This window comes from Aptenodytes patagonicus, chromosome 4 (genome assembly GCF_965638725.1).
Source record: "Aptenodytes patagonicus chromosome 4, bAptPat1.pri.cur, whole genome shotgun sequence".
Taxonomy (NCBI): Eukaryota; Metazoa; Chordata; class Aves; order Sphenisciformes; family Spheniscidae; genus Aptenodytes; species Aptenodytes patagonicus.
The window spans coordinates 16,683,354-16,699,969 of NC_134952.1; the positions used below are offsets into that span (position 1 = coordinate 16,683,354).

General features: G+C 41.1%; 1 protein-coding gene across 2 annotated transcripts in view; it reads left to right on the forward strand.

The window, feature by feature from the left end:
- The first annotated feature begins 287 nt into the window (after positions 1–287).
- CPEB2 (cytoplasmic polyadenylation element binding protein 2) overlaps positions 288–16,616 on the forward strand; it is a 57,225-nt gene continuing 40,896 nt past the window's right edge. For both annotated transcript variants that reach the window (XM_076335958.1, XM_076335959.1), the window contains exons 1-3: positions 288–1,811; positions 4,677–4,955; positions 15,802–15,892. In XM_076335958.1, the coding sequence (XP_076192073.1) occupies positions 390–1,811; positions 4,677–4,955; positions 15,802–15,892 (1,792 nt within the window). In that variant the 5' untranslated portion in view covers positions 288–389. The remainder of the gene's footprint in view (positions 1,812–4,676; positions 4,956–15,801; positions 15,893–16,616) is intronic.

The window sequence follows — 16,616 nt, forward strand, 5'->3', positions numbered from 1 at the left end:
GGGGGGGAACGACCTGTCCGGGGGTATTCGTGATGATCTAGCGGGTTACTGTGGGTGCGACTGTAGGCGGGAAGGGCCGCCCTACCGGGGGTCCCGATCGATTAGAAGAGGGGGGCGGGGAAAAAAGCCCTGACAAAAATAGGGTTATTTATTATCAAGAGGCTCCGATATTTTTAAAACCAGTATAGTGGAGATTATGACAAGGAAGAGGGCTTTATTCTAGAAAGTGGCTATTTTTTGGCTTATATAGTGGTTTGCGATAGGCGGGTGTTTAAATCCCCCCCCCCCCCCCCCCCCGAAGATTATTAATTATCTTTGTCTCTTCGGACTCCAGGGTGGGGAGTGCACCCCCCCGCCGAGCCGGTGTCAGGGGAGCCCCCCTCCATTGCATGGGGGATCGCAGCCTCGGGCTCCCGCAGACGGCGACCCCCAGCCCACCGCCGGGTGCAGGAGGCGCTGGCTCTGCCGGGTCCTTCCCCTCCCTGGCGGCGGCGGCAGCCGCCTCTCGTTCCTCCTCCTGCCCCTTCTCACCCGCTGTAACCGGTTCCTCCGGCAGCGGCGGCGTGTCCGGTGGGTCGCCGCCGCCCTCTCTGATCCCCTCGGCGGCCGCTGCTGCGCATCATCAAAACATGCAGGATGAGCTGCTCCTGGGGGTGACACGGCAGCAGCAGCCAGGCAGCGAGAGGCTGGGCAGCAGCCCCGCACCAGGACACCCCCCTCTCGGCCACCCCTCCTCTGACTTTAAACCCAGTCTCAGCCCCCACCAGGATTTAAACAAGCAGCAACCGCAGCAGCAACAGCCGCCGCCTCCTCAGCTGAGCCAGAAGAGGAAAGAGTTTAAGCAGCAGCAGCTCAGCAGCCCAGCCCAGCTCGGCAGCAGCCACCCCCTGAATAACCACCACCCCCCAGACTATCATCACCACCCCCCTCAGCAGCAGCAGCAGCAGTTCAGCCACCCCACTGACAAGTACCAGCAGCAGGAGCACAGGCAACAGCAGCAGCTCCAGCTCCTCAGCGCTCACCCCCCGGAGCCGCCGCGGACGGGGGACTACCCGCACCACCGGCCCCTCAGCCCCGCCGAGCACAAGGGCGGCGCGGACAGGGGGGGTTCAGAGCGGCTCGCCCCTTCCTGCCCGGGGGGATCGGTGTCCGCGGACCCCAATGTGGGGGTGGCCGCCGCCTCCTGCGTGAATCCGCCTCCGTCTCCTCCTCATCTGCAGGCGAGAGCCAAGCTGCCCCCCATGGAGTCCCCCCCGAACAGCCACTTGCTGGGCAGCCCCGGGAACCTCCTGCCCGGCGGGCTAGGCTCTGGCTTCAGCAGCCTGCAGAGCCCGGAGATCCCCAGCCCCCATCACCAGAGCGGGGGCGGCTCCTCCTCGGCGGCTTCCCCTCCTCCTCCGCCGCTGCCCGGCTTCGGCACCCCCTGGTCGGTGCAGACCTCGTCGCCGCCTCCGCAGCAGACGCAGCAGCCTCCGGTCTCCAGCGGCGGCGGCGGGCAGATCAGCGCGATGCCGCCCCCGAGCCCGGAATCCGAGACCAGCTTCTACCCGGGGATCCCGTCATCGATCAACCCCGCTTTCTTCCAGAGCTTCTCGCCGGTGTCTCCTCACAACCCCTGCGCCGGGCCCTTCAGCAGCCCCTTCTCGGCCGCCGCCCCCCCGCCGCCGCCGCAGATGAATTTACCTCAGCAGCAGCAGCAGCAACAGCAGAACCGGAGATCCCCTGTGAGCCCCCAGCTCCAGCACCAACACCAGGCGGCGGCCGCCGCCGCCGCCTTCCTGCAGCAGAGAAACTCCTACAACCACCACCAGGTACCGGGCGGCGGCGGGAGGGCCGGGCAGCCGCGGCGGGGCGGCAGGGAGCCCGGGCGAGCCGGCTCCGGAAGGGAGCCCGGGGCGGAAAGGGGGAGACCGGGGCGAGGGGGACGGGAGGAGGACGCAGGGACGTGAGGGGGGGCTCCGCTCCCCTCGTTTCGCCAGTCGCGGGGAGCCGGGAGGTTTCTCTCTCCCCGCTGCCGGCGCCGGGCGAGGCTGCGCGGCGGTGACAGCCCGGCGAGACCGCGGAGGCAGGGCGGGGCCCGGCCCGGCCGCTGCCGCTCCGCCGCGCTCGGCGGGCTGAGGGCCGCCGGTGGCTGGCGCGAGGGCACCTGCGCCCCCCGCCCGGTGCGGGGCCAGACTGGAAGGAGGCCGTAGGGGTCGGGTCGGGAGGCTGTTGGCAGCGGCCCGCCCCGTGCCCGGCCGCTGCTCCCCGCCCGTTCCGGGTGGCAGGTGGCGGTGCGGCCGCTTCGGCCGCGCACCCTGGGCTGTGACCGGCCCTCCTCGGTGCGCCGTCGGCTACCCAGGAACGTCGTTTCTTTTCGGGGTGAGAGGAGGGAGTTTCCTCTTATCGAAGAGGGTAAACGCTCCTTTTCGTGTCAAGAAGGAGTTTCACGTGAAAACATCCCCCTTGCCTACCCGCACTCGCCCGTACCGAGCGCGGTGTCCCCGGAACAATGAGCCTGACAGCTCCGGCCGGCGCCGCCGGTGCCTCCTCCCCGGGAAGCCCCTTCCCCAGCCTCAAACCTGCCCTCGCACCCCCTGGGCGTGCTCGGTTGGATGGGTAGAAGTCACCGAAAGTAGATTCAGATGGGAAAGCTGTCAACGTTGTCGCCTTTCCAGGGGTTTTGCCCGAAATTACTTGAATTTGTATCCAAAGACAACGCTGTGTTTCAGGTTACCATAGTTCTGCTACCGGTTTTAATCAAGCGGCATAACGATCCCATGTTGAAATGGAAGTTTACCTTTCTTCCTGGAACAAAATATTCATTGTAAGACATCAGAGAAAAGCAGATCCACGTTAATATTACCTGCTAGTGTATTATAGCTACATCTTGCTCTGATCATCTACTCGGTTATGAAAGGCTGAAGTTAAATAGGCCTCATCTTAATTTTTATTTCATTCTAGTATTAAATCCTGTCAGTTTTAATCGGTAGAACTGGATTTGTGAAGCATTTCTATCAGAACTGGAATCTCACGTTAAGTGTGCCTGCCCAAGAACTGATTTGGATGCATCATGATTAGGAGCTAGTTGTCCTTAACATCTATAATAACCCTCTTCAAACAAATTCCAAAGCAATTCTCCATCTGTGAGGTGTACAGGAATTTTCTCTCAGTTACAAGTTGTAGGTAAACTTAAACAGTGCCATGACAGCATAGCTAGCAATATTAGAGGCTTGTAACATTTGGCATTATCTCTTAAGGTTTGTTTCACAATAGAGTGCCTGCCTCTCCCAAAATTCCAACCAAAGTATTCAAGTTTTACAACATAATTATCTATAATTATATAGAATGGGATGTTTTCCTGATTACTTGACCAAAAATGGCTTTAGTGGGGTTTTTTTGTTTGTTTTCTGGGGGGGAGTTGTTATAATTTTATCTTTCTGTCTTCAGAAAGTTCTTTCTAATACATAATGTATTGACATGCTTTAAATTTTTACGTTATTGGAATTACAAGCTGAGGGTTGCTTGCAGCTAAGCTTAGAGATAAAAGTAGTGCGTTTTGACTTCACAGAAGAACTGAATTTAGAATATCCCGCCCCACACACACCGCATTTCTATGTTTTGAGAAAAAGCCTTTCCAAGAAGTCAGATTTGAGAACACTAAAGATAAATACTGTTCTTCACTGTCAGTCAGGCTCACTGGGTCCACCTCTTGGTAGAATGACAACCACTGTAGGTCACTTTTTAGCACAAGTTGTGGCTTAAGAATAAAAACTTACCATCCTGTAAAATCTTCCTTCTAAAGACTGCTTACATTTTCATATTGAGGAATATAGTGCACTTGTTAGATACAGAAATACTTCATACCGTGTCTAAATAGGAAAAAAAAAAAAATCCTCAACCCCCCCTCCACCCCAGATTCCATCCTGCAGAATTCCACAGATAGTCCCGTTCATTACTCCAGAAATACTTGAGCAGTGGCTTCAGAATAATGCATTTTAATGTGGAAATGTTAAGATAGCTCCTTCAAACAGATTCTCTGTACAGTAATCGGTGCTCTTTTTGCTCTTATATGGTAATACTGAGACAACGATACTCAAAATACTGGGGGGGGGGGGAATCAATCTGCCATCTGAATTTTAATTTTTAAATTTCTGCTCACTGTAGTGTAATATTACTACTCACTGAGTAGAAATTATTATTAGTAGAATAATTATCTTAATTATTATTCTAATTATTATTTTGATAGTAATTTTAAAAATTGACCTCTTTGAAATTCTTGTGTTATTTTTGCAGAGATCTCACTATATAATACCAAGTAATGTGTGATAAGATGGTCTCAGGGTTTTTTGTAACATGGTTTTACACCCTGGAATTGTTCTACTGAATAGCTTTAAAGAATGCTAACAATTACTAAAATTATAATCTAAATTGCTTGCACAAGTACTGCAGGGTTTTTTGGGGGGTGTATGGGGGAGTGGGAATTACAATTTTTTTTACGATGCTGTGTTTTCTTCCTTGCTTCAGTAATTAATTTATATGTTATCAGGAAAGAGTGGTTTATAGAAATCTCTGCGCGTTGATTCCTTGGTGGTTGGTTGTTTTGGTTTTTTGGTGGTTTTGTGGTGGGTTTTTTTAAAAAGTAGAAAAACATTTCAAGTATTTTCAAAATAATAAAAATGAATCTTTCTTTTTAGCCTCTTCTGAAGCAGTCGCCCTGGAGCAATCAGAGTAGCGGCTGGAGCACAGGAAATATATCCTGGGGAGGAATGCATGGCAGAGACCATCGTAGAACTGGAAACATGGGAATTCCAGGAACTATGAACCAGATCTCTCCTTTGAAGAAGCCCTTTTCTGGTAATGTCATAGCTCCTCCTAAATTTACTCGCTCCACTCCATCACTGACACCAAAATCGTGGATTGAAGATAATGTTTTCCGAACTGACAACAACAGTAATACTCTCCTTCCTTTGCAGGTAAGGATGGTATGTAACTGGTGTGCTGATAGTCTTGCATAGCATTTTGGCTTCATTCATTTTAAAGGAGAATTAAACAGTGGTTACAGCCCTGATACTTGGTTTGAAAATTGTATATTTCTATATTATTTTTAGTCCTAAATCGCAACTAACCCCAACGTTTTCAATGTATTCAGCAATATATGATTCTCACAGTTAATTAAGAATATTGATGGTCAAGAAAGATAGAAACCGTAGCCGCTGATGCAGCAATACAGCAAAATACATTTAATCCAGCAAGTATTTTCTGCCTATGGTAATGCTCATATTCTTATAAATCCCTTTAAAACTCAGGATTTTTTTGTTCGCTTGTCCTTGTACATACGTCTTCTTACTTTTGTAGATGGCTCTGAGTCTTTGTCATGTTCGTCTCTTACTAGTATTCTAGGCTGACATTTGCTGTTAGTGAGATTTTTTTTCCTCCACGTTATAGCAACTTTTATGTTATGTTTTGGCTGGAAACCCTGTGACTTAGAAGTGTTAAACAGGAGGATGTGTCTTAGAACTAAAGATCTGGGTTCACCTCCTGAATTTTGCCAGTGACATCTTATGTGACTTTAGGTAAGTCACTTAACTCCAGCCTCAGTTACCTGTTGGTAAAATTTTACTTTTCCCATTCCTGCCTATATTCATTTAGTCGTAACATTTCTTGTTAGCAGAGACCTTTATTTGGATCCCAATCTCAGTTGCCATTCTAACAATTTACAGTTTTTGCATGGGTTTCTTGTTACAAGCTTTTTTGCTTGGGCAACTTACCTTAGAAACCATGCATTTTAAAATAGAAAGCAGATTACACCATTAATTCTGTACATTCTTTAATTTTCATTACACCTGTCAGCATTGTTTTTTGTCTCACACTGAGCTACTATATTCCAGCGACAGTAAAAAAATACAATATGCAGAGAAAATAATTAGAATGTTTCTTTATCTCCACATAAGGCTATTATAGTTGTTTTTTGTTAGGTTTCACACAGAGTAACCTAGAGTTTCATTTGTCGTAATTGTGATCATATTTGAGTTTGTACAGCTGTATTTGCATTAATTAGCAAGCTAATCCTTATGTAGCTGCAATAGTGGCAAAAGGGCGTTCCCTGGGACCAGATTTCCCACTAGAGTTCCTGTTTTTCTTACCATTTTGCTGGTGGAGTTCCATTTGGCACAAGAGGCCATGTCCTGACTCTATCCAGGTGAGCTCTGATACTTGAAGTATTCTTGAGGCTAGTGGTGACTTTTAGACATACCTAAATTCTGCTCCAAGTGTATGCATTGGACCTGAAAACTCAAGAGGATTTGCCTGTACTGTGAAGACCTGTTCCATTAAGTAGCCTTGCTAGCTGGAATATCACAGTTGAATAATTTTTGTGTGGGTGGAAATACAGGTGAAAAAGGTGCCATTCTTTATGTATTCAACCTGATCTGTTAAGGAAAACAGGTTACAGATGGGTAATGCTTTGCAGTGGAGGGCTCCAAAAATAGTTGAAAGTAAACACTGAAATGTCTCCCGAAGATGTTAGCCTAAGGAGTAGGGTTAAAAATATTAATGCCGTCATACATTGAAACTGCAGTGACGTATACGTTGGAATTCATATGCAGCTAAGCACAAGTTGTGAATATGTTTACTCATTCAGTATGCCTTACAAGTCAGTATGACTATTACTTTGAACTTTCAGAAGTTTCTACAGCAGTCACCTAATATAGGTGAACTCATTTTATGTCTAAACAAAAGTCTTGTGCATTCAAACTAGAATCTAAATAATTTCTATCTAGTAGGGTAGAAAAAAAAATCCTTGCAATTTAACTTTATAATAAATTACATTAACGTTTCCATTTGGGAGTTGGTTTTTGGTTCTTTTTGTGGTGGATGTTAGTTTGGTTTTGTTTGGGGTTTTTTTTTGAAGAGAATGTCAAAGTGAGAAGGTGGGCACACTTAATTGTTGTTGGTCTTATCTGTGAGCACCAGAGCCACCAATTAGATAGACCTGTTTGGCTATATTTATGCTGTAGATCTATCTATGCTTAAATCTCCCTTGCATGTATAAAGTCATAGTTCCAGAACACAGTAAAAATAATGCTATTTGAAGGGTTGCAGTGTTATCTACTGCTATTGTGGAAACACTAGATGTTTCCATAAATTACTCTGCTACACTGAAATCACGTTCTTATTTTTCAGTTATTATACTATTATTATATGCTTAATTCCTTGTGATGACTGTTACGTTTTGCAAGTCATAATGAAAAAATTAAATAAAGCTTGGAGCTCGTGCTTCTTTTCATCAGGACTTGTGTTGGCAATTGCGATGCTGTCAAACACCCATCTTGCTAATTTGTACTGTGCTTGTCTCCTTCCATAAAAGGCTGAGGTATTTAGATTGAGGATTCTTAAAGATACAGTAGCAATTTCAGAAGATACTCAAAAATAGCAGTAATTAAATTTTGTGCCATTTGGAAAGTCTTATATGAAAGCATTTATGTGTACATAGAAGTTACCTATTTCTTCCAACCTTCCACAGAGCAGACACATCTTAGCATGCATGTTGAATACATACTGCATCATTCACAATTTTGCAGAATACTTTTCTGCATGATCATGCATCTTTGTTTTAACTGCAGTAATCATTTTGTATGACAGGGGACAAAGCACCTCTCCTCTGAACTTTAGCTAGCTCAAGCTTAGCAAATGAAAACAGGTTAGAAAAGCCAGTGTCCTCACTGACTAACTTTCTGTAGATCATTAATGTTCTGCTACCATTTTTAAAATGCTATATATTTTTTTGCTAAACCCAAATGGCATTCAGCAGTGTCAGCTGCTCATCCAGTTTCTGTAAAACATGTACCTAATGCAAACAAGATAAGCCCACGGAGGAATCATATACAAATTCAAAGCTTTTCCCTTCCGTGAAACTTATTTATTCTTTGGTGTTTGCATTGATGGATGGTCCCCAGTATAGAACTGACATCAATTCTGATGAAGATAATGTTTGTTGGCATTAAACTAATATAGCAGTGACAATGAATGTCATTACTGATAACTGAATAACTAATTATGTGTATTACTTAAAGGGATGAAAGCAGATTTTCTGTACTTCATAGTAAAAACTGAAACATATCCCCTGTGAAGTTGAATTCACAGCGGCCACATCAGTTACAGCAAAGCTGCTTTGCTTACAGCAGTTATGAAGGACATGGCTCAGGGGAATTTTCCAAAGTTCAAGAGTTTTATTTTGTTTTTAAATAAAGGTAGTTAAACCTCATGGCAACACTGATTTAAACATGAGCAAATTAAGCCAATAGCCAAGTTTTTCTTATGTGACTCACTGTAAGAAGCTTTTTTTTCCTCCCTCAGATTTTTAAGATAACACAAACTACATCAAATAAAGTTCTTTCATAGACAAGATTATGTCTACAAGTTTAAGTTCTGCCACACTGCTTGAACCATTATAGGTACTTCATAGAGGGAAGGGATTGTTGCCTTGTACCGGAATCATTAAGGAACAACTAGAAATCTTGTCAGGTATTCACACCATCTAAATTAAGCATTTAATTGAGGAGCCTATTTCTCTCTCCTTAGAGACAACCTAGGCTCCTTATTTAGATAATCTAATTCTCTAGAAGAACCTACCTGGCACCACTGACCATATGCAGCCCCTGGGATTCCAGTTCACGCACTTACGTTGCATGTCAAGAAGTCAAACAATATGAATATTGTCTCTTATTCCCTGATCTAAAGTACAAAAAAAATGAATATAGGATGCAAACAAAAAATATATTTCTAACCCCAGATACTGTTTTTTCAAAAAAAAAACCATGCTTCAGGCATTTCTGTGGCCAAAACGCAAGCACAGAAATCAGTGTTTTGTATATTCATTTTTTTTTCATTTATATTCCTTGGATGAGGAAAATAATTAACCATTTCCAATTTTATTTTTTTAAACTGCTGTGTCTGCTAACCCTATTTTGATTGCAAGCTTAATGTTTCTTAGTATCTTGCAAGTAGGCTTACTGAAGCCTGTTATAATAGTTTAATAATACACTTCAGTGTTTAACTTTTCATTCTAGTAAAAACACTGCATTCTATGAATGTGAATTTAGTTTCTGTCTCTTTTGAGTTAAGGAAATACACTGCATGTCTGTGTGTTTTTCACCGTGATTTGTCCTTCCTGTTTGTTCAAACAAACAGTACGTGCAATGTTTGTGGTCCTAAAAGCTGAGCTTTATTATTCTACGTTTGAATATAGCTCTCCAGCTGGGGATTTGTATGGTAAGGTACCATCTCTCACAAATGCAGATTTTTCTTTTTATTTTTGAAACGTGCTAAAGTTTTCAAAGAAAACAAAATGCTTGCAAAGCAAAATGAGTTTTAAGATTGTACTTCACAACAGGTGTTAGTTTTAGATATTTAATTTAAACTGCTGTCATGTTGCTTCCGTCTACAATGACTTCCATTCAGAGGATTTCAGATTCTCAATATTACAGTTTTAGTAGTTTAATAAATGTACCTTAACAGTTTAAATGACTAATCTAGATGATACACATACCAGTCAATACTAGATGAAGAACAAGTTGCTGAAGTTGGGTTCTTAGTGCCATGTTTAGAATCCTAAATAGGTGGCCTGTTTCTTCAGAAGTGCTGAGTGTGTTTGGCAGCTCATGTTAAACTTGAAGGCATTGGGAGTATCTAGCTGCTAAGTTCTCTTAGTCTTCAGACTAGTGTAATTGTCCAAACACTGATTTATAAGCCAGGCTTTACCATTTTATTTTTACTAAGGCAATACCTGCAACAGAACAGTGTCTTCAGGATTTTTAATGCAGTAGATTGATTACCTGGGGCTGATTAAATAACATACAAAAACAGATACTCGAGTCTGAGGACCATACAGGGGATATCTGTAACTGGACAAAATGGTCTACTGCCATACTTTTAACTTCAGGATCAAGACCTTTGAGTAAATAGTATTGGGAGCTGCACAAATGAACGATTCAAAGGAATCAATTAGCTGAAAGTTTGTGAAGCTCACCATACAGATGTTTTTATGACTTTTTATGAACTAAGTGTTCTCTCCTACTGTTAAAATTTGCTTCAGTTATACAGCTCATTCTATTAATGCAAGTCAAAGTCAGAATTAGGAAAAGTCAACAAAATACTTAGCAGCTGTGATAGTATAGCAATGATGTATACACTAAGTAGTGTACCTCACCTCATTCTGTCTGCCAAAGCACGGTTGTTCTCTAAAGTGAAAATGAGTATGTTCTCACCTAAGATCTATCCAAGAGTACACTTGCCGTATCATCTGATGTATTTGCATTTAAGTACTCAAGACTGTATAGATATTTCTAGATGGGGGGTGGGGTGGTGAAGAGGGTAAAAAAGTCCCAAAAAGAAACCAAAACTTGAATAACAACTTCCCCTTCAAATGTCTAATTGTTCCTTTAGTTATTTTGTTGAAGCTATTCATACACAAATCTTCTAGACTTGCCTCATAAGTCAATCTTGCCAAGCCTTTAATCATCTCCATAATGAGTCTGGTTTGGTTCCAGTTTATGAATGTGTATTGCTGAGCTGAAGTACTCCAGTATGGGTACAGTACATGCTGTTGGGATTTTTTTTGTTTGTTTTTAAATGCTTATGTAGTTGGGAAGTAGGTGTGTCTTTGCCACAGGACCTGTTCTCGGTGCATTTTAGGCTGAATTTAGCTAGCTTATGTAGCTGATTGTGTCATTTTAACTTTAAAACACTTTTGTTGTCAGGTTGACCATTCACAGATGTCTACCAGATATTATAGTTCATCTTTACCACTAATGACACCATGGAAAGTAACCAAGCAATTTCATGTGTCTACTTTAAGCCTTCCTCCTTGCTTTTTTATAGAGCTAAAATTGTAGTTGTTACGGGTTTTCATACTAAGTTTCTCATTTACACTAGTTATGGTTTCAACAAGAGGCTTATGATTATAGTATGTCTTCACTAAAATGAGAATGACTTGAAGTTTAGATGTTAGCAAAGATGATATTTTAGAATATATAATGTACTTAATTGTTAGGTTATTACTGCTAACATAACACTGAATACTATATTTAGGTACTTTAAGTCTGTGAACACTTTATTATTAAGCCAGCTGTCACTTTCTAGTCTTAGAACACATTTTTATTCAGGTCAGTTTTAAGGCGAAAGAATGGAACTTGTTAACATTTTAGTTTGGGAAGTGATTTTAAAAAAAAGTTTCTTAAATTGACCTTTTAAAAAATTCAGTTAATTCAGCAAGGTCAAAGCTACAGAATCTTTTTTGCAACTTGCTAAGACCATACTCGAAACTGACTAGAAGTTTTATGATTTTTGTTTCCAGCCTCCATCGGATGGTGCTACATTTCTTTAGAATATGAAGGGATGTGTAAAGGAGCATATTTTAAAGATACTTGCATTTACTGAATTTAATACTTATGTTAGAAGTCTAATTTTTTTACTCCAAGTAGTTCTACAGATCAGTAGTTTAAAGAATGCATCCAAAATTCAATGTTGTTTAACTTCTTAACTATGAACATCTATTTCTAGTGTTTGTGGTTAAAGATTAGCAAAATTGCATTCACTGTTTAATAGTTTCTGTCCTTGTATTTGCTTTATGCGTAAATGACAATATATAAGCTTTGACATGTGACTGCGCTGAGTTTCTGCAAATGCTTGAACAGGATAATCTTTGCATAAATTGCATGGATATATTTGGAAGTCCTAAATAGATTGTGCCAAGAAAAATGATTTGTCCAACAATTGAGTGCTGAAACTTACTCTTCAGGGAAAGCTGCCTTCCTCCCATTCATTCCACATTTAGACGTATGGGGGCAGGACCTCTGAAGTGCACACTCTGTAGATGTATTTTGAATGACATTGTCAAAGTCCTTCTAGCACTAACTGTATTCTATGGGTAGGATACTTCATGCTTCTCCTATATTGTGTAAATTTGTAAAAAGTCAGAAATAATTATCACTTTCCTGTAAACTTTCTTACATAGTCTTAACTATTAAATTGAGGTGCCAATTTGTCACTTAGCCATATACCTCTGAATCTGTAGGCAGTTATACTAAAACCACATTTTCAATTCTGCTGTGTATGAAAGCAGATGTGATTCTGGTATTGGAAATGTAGGTCAAGCAGGATTCAAAATTTTATACAGTTAAAAAGAAATAAAAAGCTAGTGTGAGAATTCATAGTGCTTGGGAGAAGTTAACTATCAGCTCTGGGAGAAAAAACTAGCATTATGTTGTGACATTCTGCTGAGAGATGGACCTTCTGACACAGCAAGAGTTCACTTGCTTCTTAGCACAGCACAGAACTGATGAGTCACAGAGGTGAGGGAAATGCAAAATATTTTACAGGAGTTCAGCCTTGACAAAAGCAGCTTTTGGAGTCAGGATGATACAAAACTTGTATTAACATATACGCTTATGTATCAGTGCCTTTGTACTACTGATTATCTTGAGTTTCATTATTTTAACACGGTTGATAAGCAGTTATCTTCTAAAAAAAACCTGGAACTACATTTAAAACAACATGGAAATAGTTCTAATTCTTGGGACTATTTCCGTGTTGGTTTAGAAGTAGTTCCAGGGGTTTTTTTAGAAGATAACTGCTTATCAACCATGTTGAAATAATGAAACTCTAGATAGTCCCAAGAATTAGGACTATTTCCATGTGCATGGAAAACTATCTAAACCAATCATGTTCAGTGGTAGTACTACTCGTGCTTGTCCCAAAGATGAAGGAAAATCACAGCGGAAGCTTTCCGCTCGAGTAGAGCGTGCTGTAGTAGAACTGTCCCCTTTCAAAGCGTTGTGGATTTTTTTTTGTACAGCAGAAGTTTCTAGAAAATCTTTGCTGATATCACGTACATTATTGAAATACTTTCAAGTTCTGCTTTGAAATGAAAGCTTCACATTTGCATAGATGGTAACTATGCTTTTTAAAGATATGATGTACATATTTGGGGAGCACAAAGCGGTGTTTCTAGCATTATAGAGCCTAGTTGCACAAAGGTTTAAAATGAACCTTGTACCCAAAGAATGACTTACTCCTTTTGAGATTAGCTAAATTTCAGATAATGTTGCTTTATAGTATGTCCTTCACTAGTGTGAATTGGAATAGATGTTAAAAGTTTGAAGCACTGATTACCTAGATATTACCCAAGCTCACAAGTGGATAGTGTGATGTGGGTAGTAAGATAGCAGAATACAATTCCCATATTTAAATCCTGCTTTACTTTAGTGTATTCACAACCTTTTTATATTGTATGGTGCATGCCTATTGCATGTTTCCACTGCCAGAAATGAAGTAGTACAATTCAAAGAAACCTCTTTTTTTTTAGCTTTATAGACATGAACTTTCTAAGGTATAAAGAGGATGGGCAAAGTTTGTCTTCTGCTTCCAGCAGCGCAAGACCTTTCACTTTGGATACACAAAACTTGCAAAACAGAATGATGCAAGGGTGAAGTTATAATCATTGCACCATGTCAGCCAGTGCAGCAGTTTACAAATGAATCACAAACGCATGTTACATGTTTCACTTTTCCATTTCTCTGTAAGATCCATGACCAAGTGGGCCAGTATTAGGAATTAACCATGATGGAGCCCTTTCTTACAGGCTTCTGCTCTCCAGAGCAAAATTAAGTCTGCAGTGATGACTGTTTGCTAGATAGTCATGTGTTATCTCAACATATATGTATATAGCAATGATCAAAAAATAAATAAGACAATCTTATTTAGTGAGCCTGTAACAAAGATGAAGTGTGACACATACAGTTCAGTCCAGTTTTTACCAATACTAGTTCTCTTCCCCTATCAGCTACAGAGGTAGCAAAGCATGTTTTCTGTTTACTCAGCATTGGTTTTTGCAAGAACACTTACTCCCTACCAAGTACTGACTTCAGCTGAATTTAAGACTTCATTAAAAATCCTGATAAGATACCTTCTGAATGCTAGGGGACAGTAGGGAACCGATCCAGCTTTGTCACTGCTTACACCTTCTATAGAGAGCAAGTTTGCTATAGTAAGCAGGTTCTTTTCATTGTGCTATTGAGAAACAAACCTGCAAGGGCATGGAAGCAGATTAGTCACTTCAGTTTCATTCTGCTGCTTCTCAGGACAGCTAGTGAACTGAATGAAAGCCAGCCAGTCCCAAAATAAGGCTGCTGTGAACTAAAATAGTACTGGCGACCTGCTGGCACTCAAACCGGATTGAAGATCACCTCGCAAAGTGTCAGCGGCATTTGGTCTGGGACATGGCAGGTGACAACAGAAACCTACTTTTTTGATTTATCATTAAAGTTATCTAAAGGCTTCAAAAAAAAAAAGATCCTATCAAATGAACATAGCAGATTGCTTGTGCAACAGGAAGCCATTACTCTTTATAGTTGTTTGAGGGAGAGGGAGCTGAAAAAAAGGCTTCTCCCTCTTCATCCCAATGTTGTATCAAGTTGACTAAACTTTCTAAGAAAGATGAAAGTAAAATCTTAGTTTCATCATGGCTTGTTTTGCAAAGCTGTTGATGAGTCACAGTTTCTGACTCAGAAAACCTCTATTTCAAAGCTTGTTTTTTCACTCCCCAAACATGAAGAATACCTGCTTGCTGAGGGACGTAGCTTGAAATCAATCTATTTTCTGCTGAACTGTCATGGAAAGTCACAGTGAGTGTGGGTCAGATACCTTCTGTCCCATTATATATATGCTAAGTGGATGGCTGAATCTTTATTGAATTTTAATGGTCATGGGATGTGTGTGGTGTATTTCATCCTACTCTGTTGAGTTACTGCAGTGCAACCAGAGAGTAGACAACAGTAAAATTAAGGCATGATTACAGGATTCCTTTAAGTGCAATACAGTCCAGCCCAGAAGCCTTGCAAGTAGAAGGGATTAAGATTTTACGCAAACTATTTTCAGTCTCTGATGGTATCCCAGAAAGACCAAAGAAGTTAGAAGTCATCTTTTTTTCTGTCTTTGTAACTTGGGTGTGTTAGAAAATGTGTGAGAAAATGTCTTAGTTGAGCATAAAATCAGTGAAAACATTTATGATTTATTACAGTAACTTTTAATATCTTCAGTGAAAATATTTGTAAGGTATTATGGTAATTCTTATTAATCTTCATGTGCAAAAAAATTGTTCTCTATGAGGCTGATAATCTATTAGTAAGCTTTGTGACATTTTCTTTTCGTAGTTTAGCTTTAATTTTCCAACCTTTAACCATTTAGTGCTGACCGTTTGTAACTCAAGTCTTTGTATGCAAAGGGTCTCAGATTAATCACCCAGAAGCCAGAAGTGCAGTCTCAGCAGGGGGCTGAGGGCCCATGCGAGGTACTTAGCCAAGCACCAAGAAAATGCTTTCTTTGATATGAGGTGACTGTCCTTCTTGTCTTGTAGTTCCCCACCTTACTCACTGTTTAACTTCTGCATGAAATGAAATTGAGCTCTTACAGACATGAGTCTCCTTCATTAAACAGCCTAATGCTTAACTCTGCTGTAGATCACTAGAACTGATTCAAGCAGTTCTTCTGAAGGAAACAGGCAATCACAGGCTATGAAAGTGCATACACAGAAGAGTTCTTTACAGTGCATCTCTAGTTTTATATTTAGATGCTATTAAATTTACTGTTAAAAATCAGGTCTTACTGTTAATAAATTCAGGTATCTTAAGCTTTTGTATCACTGTCCCTTTCCAGAGTGTCTGAGCGTACAGCCTTTAGAAGGCACCTTTGTCTTCCTATCAAGTTTCCTGTTAAAAAGTACAGAATTTGTATTCCACTACTAAGGATTTTGTTCTCTTTTAGGATCGAAATAGAATGTATGACAGTCTGAATATGCACTCTTTGGAAAACTCCCTTATTGACATTATGAGAGCAGAGCATGATCCACTTAAAGGTATGTTATTATGCTAAATAAAGAAAAAAGGGTCATCCATTCTGCATATTTGAATTAATACTGATTGCTAATTTAGATTCTAGGGTCATATTAAAATAGCAAATGAATTATTTTCTCAACTGACATGAAAGGTCAATCTCAAGCTGTATTTTATTGAAAACATTGGTTTACAGTCGTTTAAAATCAACTTAAGCTTTAGTGGTTTCATAGGTTTTTCTCTCTCTCCCTTCCATCCTTCCCTCCTTTCCCCCAAGAAATTCATAGTTAGTTTTATTTGAAATTTACTTGTCTGCTGTAGGAAATTCTACCTCAGTTTGTAAAGACACGCTGTTCTGTTAGAGGTAGCCAAAAGAGGGTGGGAGGGGAATCAAAATGCTACTAGTGTTAGCCAGTTAATTTCCCTTTCTTTGCAGTGGAAGCTGAAAAGAAAATTAAGTCCACTGGTAAATTCAGTTTTTGTCCCTTCAAATATTTTTTCAAAGCCCCTGGAGGATAATAATGCATTTAGTTGTCCAGTTTCTGAAGTGCAGAAATACACTCAGCTTTAGAATGCTGGTTCCTCTTACCCTTCTGGGCTTGTTCAAATTGTTTGGTCACAGCACTAAGCATATAGCTAATATTTGTGGGCTTCAATTTTAATTCCTCTATTCACTGTGCAGTAACTCACTCTTTTGAATTCTGTTTTTCCATACTTATTCTCAGGTGGAGTTTACCGTTGAACTTT